Raw genomic sequence first — 16010 nt, 5'->3', positions numbered from 1 at the left:
CCACAGAACCCACAGCCTGACTCCAGCATCCACAGTTGGGCCACTGTCTGCTGTTGGTGGAGGAGGGTTTGTGGCTTTTCTTAGAAACTGCAGACCATGGATCCCAGACCAAGGTATAGATACAGGTGTCCCAGCCGCCCCTCTGTAGTATAGGAGGCCCTGGTTGTCCAGGTCTAGAGCTCATGGAAGCACTGGGGAGTGTGCCTTGTGCTTTAGGGAAAGAAGCTCCATTGTTCTTGCACACCTTAGGTTCCTGCTATAAGCCTTCAAGGAGGCCTCTGTTTGGTGGCTATTCCTGAAGTCCAGTCCCACCCTCTGTACATTTATTTGCTTATTTGCTTGCTCCTCTATTGAGCATCTGCTACATGCCAGGCACAGGGCCCTTGCTGGGATACAAAGACAACCAGGGTTGACACTATCCCTGCCTACGCAGAGTAAGTGGACAGATTTGGCTGAGTGGTGGAGTCCTTTATCACAACATTCAAATCCTCAACCTCATATCTTCATGAAGCCAGATGCCCAAGGGCAACCTGGTTGGCCTTCTGTCCAACAAGGCCAGCCTCCATGTTGAAACCCTGGGGTTGCCCTTATCTGCTCTCTGCCTCTATGACAGAGAGGCCTGCCAGGCTGGCTGGCTCAGGTCTGGGGTTGGCTCTTCTGGGGGGTGCAAGGCTCCTGTATGGGGCTTTTCAGTCTTCCCCTCATGTGTTTGCTGGGTTTAGCACCCTGGGAGCCAGAAAGTTAACAGGATTCCTCAGATGCTCCAAGGGAAAATTCAGCATTAACATGTGAAGAGTGGTGCTCGATATGCAATAGGCACCCAAGAAATATCTGTCCAGTTGATTCAAATGAGAAATGACTGAATAATATTAGCTACTAATTCACAAATGATCTGTTAGGCTACTTTAGGAAATACCTACTTTTTAAAGAAGGTGATGAATACTTAATTACAGTTGGCTTATTGTCAGAATATCTCTGAGAAAGGCTAGTGCCTTGCCCCCTCCCTGCTTGTCAAGGTGGTTAATGCTAGTGCCTTGGGTCAGTGGTAGACAGGGCTGGAAAAGATGAGTTCAACAAGACGAAGCAACTTAGGAAGCTGAAACTCCATCGCTGTTTCTGCTGCTGTTGGGTCTCCTGAATTCCTCAGTGCTCTGCGTGGCCAGCTCTGTGTTTCCAAGATCCAGCACTGTTGGCTTCTTCCAGCAGATCCCTGGGTGTCAAGACCACCCACTGGGAATGGAGGGCTGACCACTTCCTGGGCAGACAGTTGGGAGTGCTGTACCCTGTCATTCCCTGCTCCTGGGGTCTGGGCTGTGCTGCCCTGCCCCGCCTCTCCCTGAGCTTCATCTCAGCCTTTCCATACAGAGCTTTAAACACTTGAAACCTTAGGGCCTTCTCCATTTCCATGCTATCTGTGGGAGTAACCTCAGCATTGGTCACACCTGCAGCCCAGCACTGGGTTGTCTTTGCACATAGACTGTGCCCCCTGCCTGGATTTAGGGTGGACCTGTGGCTGTGAGGAAACAGGAATCCAAGGAGGACTCAACCACACTTATTAAGTACTTGTGGATTAATTAAAGCAAATCATTAAGTTTGTTCTGCAGAATTTAGGGCTCTTGCTTATGTGTGAAGTTTCCATAGCCCTCCATTCAATGCTGAGGTTGAATGGTTACTTTTGTGGGTCTCTTGACAATCCCTGAGTCCACAACAGTGGGGCATTATGGGGAAGCAGGTTGGGAGCAGAACTGATAGTTCTGCTTTCTCTGCCCTCGTGGTCCCCATGAGGCTCCATTCTTACATTCATGCTCCAGGATGTCACTGCTACCTATCAGGGGAACTTCTCTGCTTCTAAAAGTCCTGCCTTCTGAGCAAGTGTGTCCGCTTTCTACCTTATGTCATCGGTACTCCTGACAAAGGCTGGATTTTGAATCAGTGAGTCCATGGCCACAAATCTTTACTGAGACAGGATGGGTGGACTAAGACAACCAGACCCAGAATGCTTCCCTTCAGTGACTTCTTTTGGGGACGTATGCTGGTGTGAAAGGGCCAAAATGGAATCTAGGACCCTTAATGAGATTGCTTTGGGTGGTAAGCTATTCTAGAGGAATTTAGATATGAAAGCCATATTTGTGTCCTATTCTCTATGTGCAAAGGACATGCACCACTGGCTGCCAACCCCCCACATTCCTAACATCACTTCCTCACTGTTCTGACAGAGTGTCACTATGTGACACAACATACTTTTCTGCCTGCTGTGGAGGTAGTGGCTATTGGGAGTCTCCCTGAGAACTCCCCAGGCCTTTCAAACATGGCGGTGGGCAAATTCCCAGTGGGCGGCTAGAACTCCCTGGGCCTTTCAGATAAGGAGCCCCTAATGCAACATGGTGGCGGGCAAGTTGCCAGTGGGCAGATAACAAGTTGTTTTGAAAACCTTCTAATTGGCCCTCCCATCTTCCGTACTCGTGGACAGTTCGTGCTCCCCATGAATCTTATGCAGGGAGGACATGCGTGCACCATAGGTGATGACCTGACCTTTACTATGATTGGCCCCAGGAGCTTCCTGGTTTAAGATAACTGACTCTCACTTTCTATATAAGCTAGAACCAGCTTGCAGTAAAGTGCTTCATCTTTGTCACTGCTATCTCTGTGTGTGCATTTTAATCTCCAACCTTGGCCTTTCAGTGGCCCCTCACCCCCACCCTGTGACTGCAGCCCCCTGGGGCCTATCAACACCAGTACAGTGGCAGCCATCCAGTCTGTGCTGAAGCTGAGCAGTTGCTGAGGTTGGACTGTCATTCAGGTGCTCGGTTATGTCTAAAAACTTTGCAGGAACATGCCTCTTTTGCTGGAGGTGGCATCGTTTGCCTGCAAAATGACCCCATTTCTGAACAATGGCAGCAGATGTCAGGGAGCCCTGGGTGAGTCACTCATGATGGTCAGCAGACAGACCACAGAATCCCGGGTGGGCTAATGGTGTACATGGCAAGAGCAGCAGAAGAGCTTACAGTTGTTTTAAGCAAGAAGTAAGACCAGAAAATGACAAATCAAAGTCTTGGGCTTCAGTCCTTTGAAGTTTCATAAAGTAATAAAAATATCCAACTGCTAGGAAGGAAACATAAGGAACTGGGAGAGAGAATTTTATAGGCAAAAATGCAACTTGCAGACAACTTCCCAGAGAAACAGGATTGATCTGTGTGTATTTCCAGGACACTGAAGCAACCCCTAGGACCCAGAGTGTCTTTTTTTTTTTTTTTTGGTACCTGGGATTGAACCCAGGGGTGCTTCACCACTGAGCCATATCCCTAACCCTATTTTGTATTTTATTTAGAGGCAGGGTCTCACTGAATTGCTTAGCACCTCACTAAATTGCCAATGCTGGCTTTGAACTCATGATTTTCTGCCTCAGCCTCAAGAGGAGCTGGGATTACAGGCATGGGCCACCGCGCCCGGCCAAACCCTTTTCTTAATGATACAGCAGAGAGGGGTCTAACTATCTCCTTGTGCCAGGCACCCCGTTGTTGCTGGGGAAGTGGGAGGGATATGCATTTGCTCATCAGCCAACTTCCTGCCCCTGGGAGCTCTGAACCTAAAGAAATAAATAATAGGACAGTAAAAGGAACTGAGTACATACTGAAAAGAAAATTTCTTAATGTTCTGCCATCTGCTCCATAAGCTTTAATTCCATTAAATGATTTGAGCTTCCCCAAAATAGGCCAGTCTCTCACAGCACAAGGATCACTTGGTCATCAAACAAATAGAAGCTGTGGTTCGGAGAGGAAGTTACTTATTATAGTTCTCACTAGGACAAATACAGGGTTACTGAGCGTTGGAGACTGAGGAGTCCTTCTCTCACCCGGTGGGCCTACTAGGGTGGCCTACAACAATAACGAAATTTAAAGACAGGTGCTGGGGGCGGGGAGAAGTACCGGGGATTGAAATGAGGCAAATTATATTCCATTATTATATGTATGATTATGTCAGAAGAACCCCAATAGTATGTATAACTATACAGTAATTAAAAAAAAAAAAAAAGCAGGTGCTCAGTAAGAGTTTGGGGCTTTATGAATCCAAGAGGGAAGTGACGTTTAAGGTGGAGGAGGAAACCAGGAAAAAACTCTTCCCCCAGCTCCCAGGGCCAATGCGTCCGAACTAGTCCACTCAGGGCCGGACTAGGGGTCCTACTCCCTGAGTACGGGTCCTCCAGCCTCTCCCCGAGCTTCTGTTAGGGGGTGGGAAAAAATGTCGCCCTAGGTCGCTGAGGCCACTCTCCTCTCTCTTATTGGCGGAGGCTTAAAAAAGATCGTCTTCCCATTCGCTAAAAGGCAAATACCGAGAAAGCCCATTGGCTGGGTTGTCCGCGGGCCTTCGTCCGCTTTGAAGGCGGGCTGAATCAGCCAGAGGAGGGGGCGGCCAGGGGCTCGCAGTTGCTGTGGTTACGCTGAGGCACGTGTGCAGTCCCGGAAGCGGCTCGGGGAAGCTGCGGAGCGCGCGCCGCTGCAGGAAGCGCCGCCCGGTCCGCTCGGGTCGGGTCCGGCTGGGCCATGGATTCGTTACCCGAGCCCGCGCCCCGCTGTCTTCTGCTTTTCCCCTTGCTGCTGCTGCTGCTGCTGCAACTGCCGGCCCCGGAGCTGGGCCCGAGCCAAGCCAGGGCCGAGGAGACCGACTGGGTTCGATTGCCCAGCAAATGCGAAGGTGAGGGGGCGGGGCCCACGGGGTGTATCCTGCCTGAGGGGCGGGCTTGGGGGCGGGGCTTTCCCAGTAGGGTGGATGGATGGAGGATCCCAGGCTCTAGAGCGAGGTCTTAGCGTTCATTGAACCTTCGGTGTGCTTGGCACTATGTTGGGCGCTGGGATGTCGGGGTGGACGAGAGGTTCCTTGATAGGGAGGTACAGGGCTTTGGGGGCCTGTGAGGAGCAGCTATTCTAGCCAGGAGATATTGGGCTAGAGGGAAGGATGTATGTAGAGGGGTCATAAGACTTCCCTAAGTCTTATAGGAAGCCTGCAGAGTATTTAGGCCAGGTGACAAGAAGTGGAGAGAGAGTAGCCTTCTCAGAGGAAACCACAGATGCAGAAGCAGATGCAGAGGCCTGCAGACTGGGAAGCAAAGGAAGAGTTTTGAGGAACTGAAAAGCTCCATATGACTCATCTTGGGTGAAGAAAAATCTGATACTCTCCTCTTTGTGTGGACAGACACTGCAACCTAATCTCTGTAGTAGTCTCTTGTCCCTGTCTCTTGTTCCATCTTTATTCACACAGTATCTATCAAGTACCTAATAAATTGTTTTTGAAGTACACATGATTAAATGAAGGGCCTGTGAGTGTGTATTCAGGAAGGAGGATCTGAGGCCTAAGAAGTCACTTTAGGGCAAACACAGAGCTTGGGGGAATTTAGTGAGGGAGAAAGATTTTACAAATGTGAAGACCCCAAGATATAGGGGTGGAAGCAGGACCTTGAGAAAGAGAGTCTGGGCAAAGATACAAAATTATGAAGGGCTCATCTCCCTCTGTCTTTTGTTTATGTGTGGTGCTGGGGATTGTGGTGCTTGTGCATGCAAGGCAAGCACTCTACTAAATGAGCTAAATCCCCAGCCCTTTTCCTCCATTTTTTGAACTTAATACTCACCCCTTCCTTCCCACACTCTAGCCACAGGCTCCCCAGAAAGTTGGCTATAGATTCATTTTATTTTAATTAAAAGCTTGCACCAGGGCAGATGTTCCCTAAGTACTGGAAATTGGGGTGGGTGATTTGGGACACATAATCCTTCCATTTGAGGGATTGAAAATGAAATGCTAAAAGCCAGGCAGACTGATGGCACGCCTGTAATCCCAGCTACGTGAGAGGACAAGGCAGGAGGGTTGTGAGTTTGAGGCTAGCCTGGGCAGCATAGCATTCTGGATATTAAAAAAGGGCTGGAGATGTATCTCAGTGGTAAAGTGATCTTGGGTTCAATCCTCAGTAACATACACACACACACACACACACACACACACACACACGAGAAGTATCTCAGTGGTAAAGTGATCTTGGGTTCAATACTCAGTAACACACACACACACACACAAAACAAAAACAGGAGACTGGGGTTGTGGCTCAGTGGTAGAGTGCTCGCCTAGCACGTATGAGACACTGGGTTCGATCCTCAGTACCATATAAACGTAAAATAAAGATATTGAGAGATACTCCAGAGATGGCTGACCTCACCTCATGGGTAGGGCACCCAGTGTACATCTAGCCTGTGTCAAGATGCTTTCCTTCCACTCTTCCTCTAGTTCTGATACACTTTGGTGTTTCACTTCCTTTTTGTTTGTTTTAATCTTATTCTGATACCAAGAAGCTCTTACTGTTTTCTTTTATAATTCTCATAGTCTGAAAAGCTCACATATTTTTCCTTAGCAGGCATTCACAGACTTGAAGCATAGAGCTGGCAAGGATCTTAGAGATCATTCTGAATAGCCTAATCTCATTTTGTAATTGGTGAAGATTAATTTACAAGGGATTTTCAGTCACAGAATGGCTTGGCAAACTCCAACCCTTAAGTTCCTCTTAATATTGCATTTATTTATATTTATTATTATTACACCTTTGTTATTAAATGCTGATTGTGTCTGGCCCACAAAGCTTGCCTTCAGGCTCAGTAACCTGAGTGGAACAGGTCCTGGCACAGAGGAAAAGAGAGTCTGCCCAGAAAAAGAGTGGGTGGATGTCTGTGAGGGTCTGCAGTCTGTGCCGTGAGCTTCCTCCAGGTCTGGTTCTGAGGGATCCCAGAGGATGTATTGAAGAGGTAATGTTTGGAAGAGTTGGGAGGCAAGTTTGTGGTCAGTGGGTATAAGAGAGAAAGGATGTTCCAAATCTCCCTATTTCACCTCCTGGAATATTACATGTTGAGGGCGTGGGAGAAGGGGGCAGAGGAGCCAGAAAAATGATGAACTTTTTTAGGACAGAAGAGGGGAGGGAGCCAGATAGTTCTGGATGGAAATTCAGGGAGAGATGACCTCAATGCATTGTAGACTCTGAGATCACCAGTTTATAATTTGGAACTTTTGTGTGTTCCAAGTTCTCCAAGGCATCAGTTAATGTATTTGTTATAAAATTTCATCAAGCAAGCCTGCAGGGGATGTATGTATTTTTGTGTAAACTGGTTTTTGACCAGACTCTGCAATCAATGTTATAACAGTGCACCATGCATTTAGCCTGCAAACTATTCCATTCAGAGGCATCAGAAGCTGCTAGGCTACAAACACTGGCTCTATCAGCAGTATTTAATCAAGCATCCAACATGCACAGAGACTCAGAGTAGAGCAATACAGGAAAAAAAATCCCAATATGTGATGCCCCTTTAGGGACCTGTGTAGTCTATCTAGATGGAGAGACTCTTGAGATGACTGAGTCCCTTAGGGAGAGTGAGTTTTGCAGAGGCCCAGAATGAAATCAAGAGCAGATGGTGTTTTAGTCAGCTTTTTTGTCACTGTGACCAGAAGATCTGACAAGAACAATGCAGAGGAGGAAAAGTTTATTTGTGGCTCATAATTCGGAGGTCTCAGTTCATGGTCAGCTAACCCTGGGCCCAAGGTGAGGCAGGACATCCTAGTGGAAGGGTGTAGAGGAAGAATGCAGCTCAGCACGTGGCAATCAGGAAGCAGAGAAAGACCTCTGCTCACCAGGGCCAAAATAGAGACCTTAAAGACCCAAAAGCACACATCTAGTGACCTACCTCCTCCAGACACACCCTACCTGCATACAGTTACCACCCAGTTAGTCCTTATCAATAGATTAAGCTATTGATTGGGTTATACCTATCCTAACCTAATCATTTTGCCTTTGAACATTCTTTTTTTTTTTTTTGTATCAGAGATTGAACCAGGGGCACTCTAACACTAAGCCACATCCTCAGCCCTTTTTAAATATTTTATTTAGAGTTGCTTAGAGCCTCACTAATTACAGGCATGCGCCACCTTGCCCTGCTGAACAGTCTTGCATTGTCTCACAGATGAGGTTTTGGAGGGACACCACATATCCGAACCATAACAGATGGGGTGCTGGGATGTAGCTCAGTGTAGCATTTGCCTAGCAAGTGTTTAATTCTACCACCTGCCCGCTCCCCAAAGGAAAAAAAAAAAAAAACTATTAGTCCAGGGTTTAATCCTACCACCTACCCCCGCCCCCCCCCCAAAAAAAAAAAAACCAAACTATTAGTCCAGGAGGCTTCCTGGATGAGGAGGTTTTTTTTTTTTTTTTTTTTTTTAAGAGAGAGTGAGGGCTGGGGATGTGGCTCAAGTGGTAGCGCGCTGGCCTGGCATGCGTGCGGCCCGGGTTTGAGCCTCAGCACCACATACCAACAAAGATGTGTGCTCCGAGAACTAAAAAATAAATATTAAAAAATTCTCTTTCTCTCTCTCTCTCTTAAAAAAAAAAGAGAGTGAGAGAGGAGAGAGAGAGAGAATTAAAAAATTTTTTTTTTTTTTTTTTTAGTTCTCGGCGGACACAACATCTTTGTTTGTATGTGGTGCTGAGGATCGAACCTGGGCCGCACGCATGCCAGGCGAGCGCGCTACCGCTTGAGCCACATCCCCAGCCCAGGAGGGTTTAATGTGACATAGGAGAGGACATAGAAGCCCCTAAAGGGGCATTAATCATTTTTTTAGGACCCTCTACCTTATAGATAGCACTCCTTATACAGTGGTAATTATTTATTTATAACTTTGCTTCTTTACACTGAGTATATGGAAGAAGGGAGGGCCCTTATTTTCATCTATGTATCTCAAACAGTACCTGACACACAGGAGTTACTTAATAACTGTTCAAGGAAGAGTGAGAGGAAATGAGAAAATGAATGTATGGAAACAGTAGGAATCAGGCCTCTCTGGAGGAGATGAAACAAATTAATTTGTCAGGAATAGAGAGCTGGTGTTGAAACACTTATGAAATCTAGTAATAAAACAACCATAAAAGACATTTTAGGAGGCTGGGGTTGTGGCTCAGCGGTAAAGTGCTTGCCTAGCACGTGGGAGGCCCTGGGTTCGATCCTCAGCACCACACATAAACAAATAAACTAAAGGTATTGTGTCTAACTACAACTAAAAAATACATATTAAGGGCTGGGGATGTGGCTCAAGCCAGTAGCATGCTCGCTGGGTTCGATCCTCAATACCACATAAAAAATAAAATAAAGATATTGTGTCCACTTAAAAAAAAAACCCTAAAATATAAATATTAAAATAAATAAATAAAACTAAAAATAAATAAATAAATAAATATTTTTTAAAAAGACATTTTAGGGGGCTGGGGATACAGCTCAGTGGTAGAGTGCTTGCCTCACGTGCACAAGGCCCTGGTTCAATACCCAGTACCACAAAACAAAACAAAACAAAAAGACATTTTAGGGACAGTTAGGTAAATTTTAATATGGACTATTAGATGATGTCAGAATTATTGTTAATTTTCCAACATTGTAATTGTTTTATGGTTACATAAAAGGTCCTTGTTCTTGGGAGGTATATGATGATATATTTAGGGGTGAAAGTTCATACTTTCAAATTGGGTTAGCAAAAACAATATATATGTTATTAAGATATATATTAGATATTGGAGAGAGATTATGGCAAATCATTAACTGTTGAATATGAGCAGAAGGATATTGTTATTCATTGCACTCTTTGAGCTTTTCCGTATGTGAGTTTTGTTCTTGTTTTTGGTAATGGGGATTGAATCCAGGGGTGCTTTACTGCTGAGGTATATCAGTAGCCCTTTTTATTTTGAGACAAGGTCTTGCTAAATTAATGAAGCAGTCCTTGAACTTGCAGTCCTCTTGCCTCAACCCCAAGAATAACTGGGATCACAGTTGTACGCTACTATGCTTGGCTACTACTTATTTATTTTGCTGTATTGGCAATTTAACCCAGGGGCACTCTACCACTGAGTCCTTTTTATTTTATTTTATTTTTAATTTAATTTTTTTTTTTGGTTGTTGAGAACCTTTATATTTATTTATTTATGGGGCTGAGAATTGAACTCAGGACCTCACATATGCTAGGCAAGCACTCTACCACTGAGCCACGACCCCAGCTCTTTTTTTATTTTTTACTTGCTAAGTGGCCCAGGCTGTCCTTGAACTTGAGATCCTTCTGTCTCAGCCTCCTGAGTAGTTGTGATTATGGGCATGTAGCTCTTCACCCATTTTATGTATAACACTTTTATTTATTTATTTTTTAGTTGTTGATAGACCTTTATTTTTTTATTTATGTGTGGTGCTAAGAATTGAACCCAGTGCCTCACACGTGCCAGGCAAGTGTGCTAGCAGTGAGCCCCAGCCCCAGCTCTATGTATAACATTTTTAAAAGTAAAGTGATGAGGTGAGGGCAGTGTGAGGGGCATGATAGAAATGTAGTCAGGAGAATTCAGACCAAGAGTGACATTGGACAGTAGATCTTCTTGGGGCCGTTTTCTTATAGTGAACCCCATTTGGGGTCTGGTACTATCTCCTTTCTTGCCTTAAGTATTGACTTAGCTCAGGCTAGGAAAGGACACCCACCTAGACTTGCTGGGAGCTGCCTCTGGTCAGAAGCTCCTGTAAACTCAGTGGGCTGTGGTGCATCTCCCTCCCGCAGTGTGTAAATATGTTGCTGTGGAGCTGAAGTCAGCCTTTGAGGAAACCAGCAAGACCAAGGAGGTGATTGACACGGGCTATGGCATCCTGGACCGGAAGGCCTCTGGAGTCAAATATACCAAGTCGTAAGTGAATGGGGACTCAGTGGCTTAGCCTGCTTTGTACCTGGTGGGGGGCAGGTTGGGGGCTTGGCATTCCCTTTTCCCTTTCAGCTAGGCAAACCCACCACAAGGGAGTCAGCTCTGAGACCCAAGTATGCCCACTGATTCTATTTCCAGCTAATTAGCTGACCTTTTTATAAATTTCTTTACTTTTCTGGGACTCAGATTCCTCATCTATAAAAGCAAGACTAATAGTACTATATTAGTGATTCAGAGACCAAGATTTCATGGACCAGTGTAATTTATAAAAAATTGAAGCTGGCATGGTGGTGCATGCCTGTAACCCCAGAGACTTGGGATTTGCCTTAAAAAAAAAAAATAGGGCTTGAGATGCAACTTAAGGGTAGAGCACTTGCCCAGCATGTGCAAAGCCTTGGGTTCAATCCCCAGCATCACCCTCAAAAATAAATAAGTAAATAAACAAACAAACAAATAAATAAATAAAGTGGTGACATGCAATTATCAACTTTTTGTTTTTATCTTGCCAAATAAAATTATTAAACAAGAAAAACAACTTCTGTTAACTATGATCATTCTTTCAAAATGAAATGGTATTTTACCATCAAAATTTGATACATTTGGTTTTATTTAAGAAAAAAAAAATTGAAATGGTAGAACACTTTCCTAGCATACGTGAGGCCCTGGGTTAGATTCCCAGTACTGCAAAAAATAAAGAAAAGGAAAGAAAGAAGGTCCTTCCCTTAGAGCTGTTAAAATGTTGTCTCTCTGGTCTGTGTTCCAGCATTTCAGAACCCCCATACCAGATGAACTATCTTCTTTCCAGCTCTGACTTCCCTTTGGTGAGATGCTCAGGTGTTGGGCAACTGGGCTGGAGGGACGGACTACTAACCACTGGGACTGGGAGGAGAACTTAGTTCCTCTGGTACTGCTGTCTCGGCAGGGACTTACGGTTAATTGAAGTCACTGAGACCATTTGCAAGAGGCTCCTGGACTACAGCCTGCACAAGGAGAGGACCGGCAGCAACCGGTTTGCCAAGGTTGGCTTTGTGCTTGTCCTTCATCCCCTCTTAGGCCAGGCCTGTGTTGTTTCTAAGTATGTCTATTAGTGTGAGGGTGATTTGCAGATCATGTCTTAGGAGAGGCCTCCCTTGTTGCCTATTCCTACTCTTGGATTGCCATTTGCACTCCTCTCCTCCTGAGTGGCCTGACTTTTCTGTGGCATTAGACAAATTCATGATGGCCTGGAGCTGTCCATTAGGGTCCTGCCTCATTCATGGACATAGGCAGAAATGCACCAGCTGACAACTCCCATGGGGGTCTAAAACACTTGAGTAAAGAGGACTAAGCAAGGTATAGGATGTGCACATATGGTTAGAAGGGAAGATGTTAGAAGACACTTGGGGATAGTGATTGCCTAGTTCCTCATCCATACCCTCATGGTAGCACTTCTCTAGACTCCTTCCAGTGTGCCTGTGTTACATTTGATTCACTTGCTGTGCATGATGCTTCTGTCTCTGAAGAAGACATTGCTTATAGCAAGGCTGTTATTGCTTTTTCTCTACATCTTCAGTTCTTAGCATGTGGTAAGATAGTTATTGCCCACATTTGCCCCTTAAATTGCCTTTTAGTAAAAGAGATAAACCCTGGGATACCTAAGGATATGGTCTCAAGCAGCAGTAGTTTTAGGTTTTGTATTTAAAATTTATCTGAGGGCTGGGGATGTGGCTCAGTGGATGAATGTTTGCCAACATGCACGAGGCCCTGAGTTTGACCCCAGCACTGCAAAAAAATGAAATAACAATAAAACTTGTGTGAGTTTAGCTAATAAATTCATGATTGATTTAATTTAAAAAATATTTAAAAATTATTTTCTGTAGCACACAATTAGAAACAATCTATCTACCAGTAGGGGAAGAGTTACATGCATTAAGATGGCCATTCAGTGGGCTGTGAGGCAGCTGTAAACCAAGAATGAGGCAGCTATTTATGAGTTGAATTAAACTGATCTCCAAGGTATATTATTAAGTGAAAAAAAAGCAAGCTGCAAAATTGTGTATGATACACTACTTCTTGTTTGAGAAGCAAGAATTGGGGAGAGGATATATTTGAATGCTTTTTTTGTTTGTTTTGTTTTTGCTGGAGATCAGGATTAAACTTGGGGCTTCCTCACGTATGCTAAGCAATCAGTCTATTCCTGAGCTACCTCCCCAACCCCTGTATGTTGTATATGTGTGAATTAAATCTAGGATAATGGAGGAACTGGGTAATATGTTGTCCTGAGGATAAGACCAGGGTAGCTGGCAGAGATAGCTTCTATAGAGTAAAGTATCTTTCCTCTTTCCTGCCTCTGATATTTTCTTACAAAATAAAGACATAGGTGAGGAAGAACTTGGAGCAGAGAGTGAGTCTGGGTATAGGGAGTAGGTGTGCCCAGCCACAGTGAAGGGAGGGAGCCAAGACAAACTTTTTTCCTGAAAAGGAGTCTAAGTTCAAAGAACCTGAGGACAACAGCAGATCTCTTTGAAAGAATGAGGTGTAGGGAAGTAGGTCAGGGTGTGGGTGTGCAGGGGTGATGGAAAGCAGCCTGAGAGAGTGGAGAGGAAGACGCCATTGAGGGCTAGATGTATTAGAGGCTTTTGATCTCTCAAGACAGGCCCTCAGACACTAGGGAGGGGAGGATGGGAGATAGCAAAGATGCCTCTACTTCCCATGTCTGGTGGCCTCTTCCAGGGCATGTCAGAGACTTTTGAGACACTGCACAACCTGGTACACAAAGGGGTCAAAGTGGTGATGGACATCCCCTATGAGCTGTGGAATGAGACTTCTGCTGAGGTGGCCGACCTCAAGAAGCAGGTATGGGCTTTTCAATCTGCTGTGCTAGATGGGCAGGTGGGATTGGGTCTACACTGAGGAAGGCCACCTACAGCCTGTGCTTCAGATTCCTCAGGCAGATCACCGCTACCCACTTATCTCCTGGTAGGTGGTTGGCTTAGCCCACTACCCCAGGAGTGGGTCAGGTGTGGGGCTTGGCCAATGTTCAGTGTTGTGAATTCACAGTGCGATGTGCTGGTGGAAGAGTTTGAGGAGGTGATCGAGGACTGGTACAGGAACCACCAGGAGGAGGACCTGACTGAATTCCTTTGCGCCAACCATGTGCTGAAGGGAAAAGATACCAGTGAGTCGGAGGGGAAGTGTAGGGATGAATTGTATCCTGTGTTCCCCCTCGGGAGGAGGGCAGGAGAGGTAGAAGAGAGCATGGGTGATCTCTGTCCTCGGGATCTTGATGAGATATGTCCAAAACCAGTGCAGGATAACACAGATAACTGAGGCACCCCCAGAGGGGTACATAGAGGCGGGTGGCAGGGATGCTGTGTTGGCACTGATGTGGTTGCTACAGTGGCTCCCCAGTCAGTGTTACTCCCCAGCAATCTGGTCCTGAGGTAGCTCTGTTGTGGTCTCTTTCTCTCCCTGCCTAGGTTGCCTGAAAGAGCGGTGGTCTGGCAAGAAGGGGGACACAGCTGCCCTAGGAGGGAAAAAGTCCAAGAAAAAGAGCAGCAGGGCCAAGGCCTCAGGCAGCAGGAGCAGCAGCAGCAAGCAGAGGAAGGAGTTGGGAGGCCTTGAGGGAGACCCCAGCCCCGAGGAAGAAGAGGGCATCCAGAAGGCATCCCCCCTCCCGCACAGCGCCCCTGATGAGCTTTGAGCTTCACCCAGCATACCAGATCTGAAGACCCAAACCTCAAAGCTGAAGAGTCTGGGGCACGGCTCCAGCAGGCAAGATGACTCTCCTCCTGGCTTCAGGTCTTCCTGCCTCAGCTGTGCCCTTTTCCTGCCAAGGAAAGACAACAAGCCCTGAGAAGAACTCCAAGCAGTTTTGGTTAGCCCATGCCAGCTTTTTCCCTCTGCCATGAATTCCTCTTCTGACATGGGCTTCAGGCAGGTTTCAAGACTTCGAGGACTCCAGTGTGCACTTAGGAGGGCAGGTGTCAGAACTGGGCACCAGGACTAGAGTCCCTCCAGTCCCTGTGAGGAGGGTGCAACCACCTCTACTCCTCTCATTTCTTCCCCCACAGGAAGTAAAACTGCAACCCCCAGAGCTCCCCTCCCTGCACCCCCTCCCATGGACACCCTGAGCTCTCCTTCCCACAGAAGAGGCTCACAGAGTAAAAACCTTTTGGCCTTTTGCTTCTGACTCCTGAGTCCTCTTCAGCCCTCAGAAGTGCCCTGGAGACCCTTGTTGCTATATCTTGCCCCTCACCTTCCAGCCTTGGGGGCAGAGGGGAGCATGGTTGCCCCAACCCTGATGATTAAAGCTGAACCTGTCAACTGTTGGGAGCAGCAAGGGCAGAGAGCACCTAGGGCTATTTTGAGTTGAGGAGTAGGCCTGGGCACAGGGTGAGGGTCAGCATGCTGTCCTTCAGCTGACTCACGGAGCAGTGGCAGCTGCCCTTGTTCTCCCTGACCTCCCAGCAACCAACCCCTCCTACCTCAAGCTGTGCATGTGTGTCCTGGGCACCTGGCTGCCCTCATTCCCTCCCTCTCTCCTGTCTCCCTGTCCCCAGCCTTTCCATTTGTTGTGCAAAGTATTTGCTGTTACCTTACCAGCTCCCACCTCCCTCCCACCTCTATCTGGCCCTGCCTATTCTTGAACCTTGTTCCCTGATGACCACAGTTGGTCACTTGTCTCTTTTTTTTTTTTTTTTTTGATTCTAGGGATTGAACCCAGCGGTACTTAACCACTGAGCAAATATATATTTTTTATCTAAAAGAGGGTCTCACTAAGTTGCTTAGGGTCTTGCTAAGTTGTTAAGGCTGGCTTTGAACTTGTGATCATCCTGTCTTAGCCTCCTGAGCCACTGCACTCAACCTGTCCCTTTGCTCTTCCTAATTGTTGCATCTAGAGGCTAGGGATAAAGCTCAGTAGGTAGAGTGCTTGCCTCATATGCATAAGGCCCTGGGTTCAATCCCCAGCACCACAAAATAGAAAAAAAAAAAAAAAAAAAAGATTTCTGTAACTGACACTGGTCTTCCAACAATCCCTTGTTAACACCACGTTCTCCAGGACTGAGGAGGAACAGGAAGGTTGGCCTCTAGAGAAGAGGAGAGGAAGTATAGGTGCACCCCAGTTGTCTGCTGGGCAGGGATTCAGATAGTTGGTAGCAATAGTGATGGTAATTGTATTATGCTTTAGTTTTAATACTTACAACACTCTTGGGTGGTGGTTTATGGTAGCCCTATTTTGTACAAAGAAGAGAAAGTGGGCTTAGGACAAGTGATGTGCCAAAGG

The 16010-nt window shown here is 46.3% G+C and overlaps 1 protein-coding gene across 3 annotated transcripts; it reads left to right on the top strand.

The window, feature by feature from the left end:
- Positions 1-4153: 4153 nt before the first annotated feature.
- Positions 4154-14908, top strand: Cnpy3 (canopy FGF signaling regulator 3). Of its 3 annotated transcripts, XM_005318675.5 has the most exons (6): positions 4365-4692; positions 10606-10729; positions 11667-11763; positions 13457-13579; positions 13784-13901; positions 14203-14908. In XM_005318675.5, exons 1-6 carry the CDS (start codon positions 4542-4544, stop codon positions 14424-14426), a joined length of 837 nt encoding a protein of 278 aa, XP_005318732.2. In that variant the 5' UTR covers positions 4365-4541; the 3' UTR covers positions 14427-14908. The 3 variants fall into 3 exon arrangements, 2 of the variants coding, with proteins under 2 accessions (XP_005318732.2, XP_040138626.1); XR_005732796.2 differs by lacking the exons at positions 13784-13901; positions 14203-14908 and adding an exon at positions 11508-11565 and having other exon boundaries at positions 4154-4692; positions 13457-13542; XM_040282692.2 differs by lacking the exons at positions 4365-4692; positions 10606-10729 and adding an exon at positions 11547-11565.
- The last annotated feature ends 1102 nt before the right edge of the window (positions 14909-16010 follow it).

Source organism: Ictidomys tridecemlineatus, chromosome 8, assembly GCF_052094955.1.
Source record: "Ictidomys tridecemlineatus isolate mIctTri1 chromosome 8, mIctTri1.hap1, whole genome shotgun sequence".
NCBI lineage: Eukaryota > Metazoa > Chordata > Mammalia > Rodentia > Sciuridae > Ictidomys > Ictidomys tridecemlineatus.
This window is presented reverse-complemented; position numbering and strand designations above follow the sequence as displayed.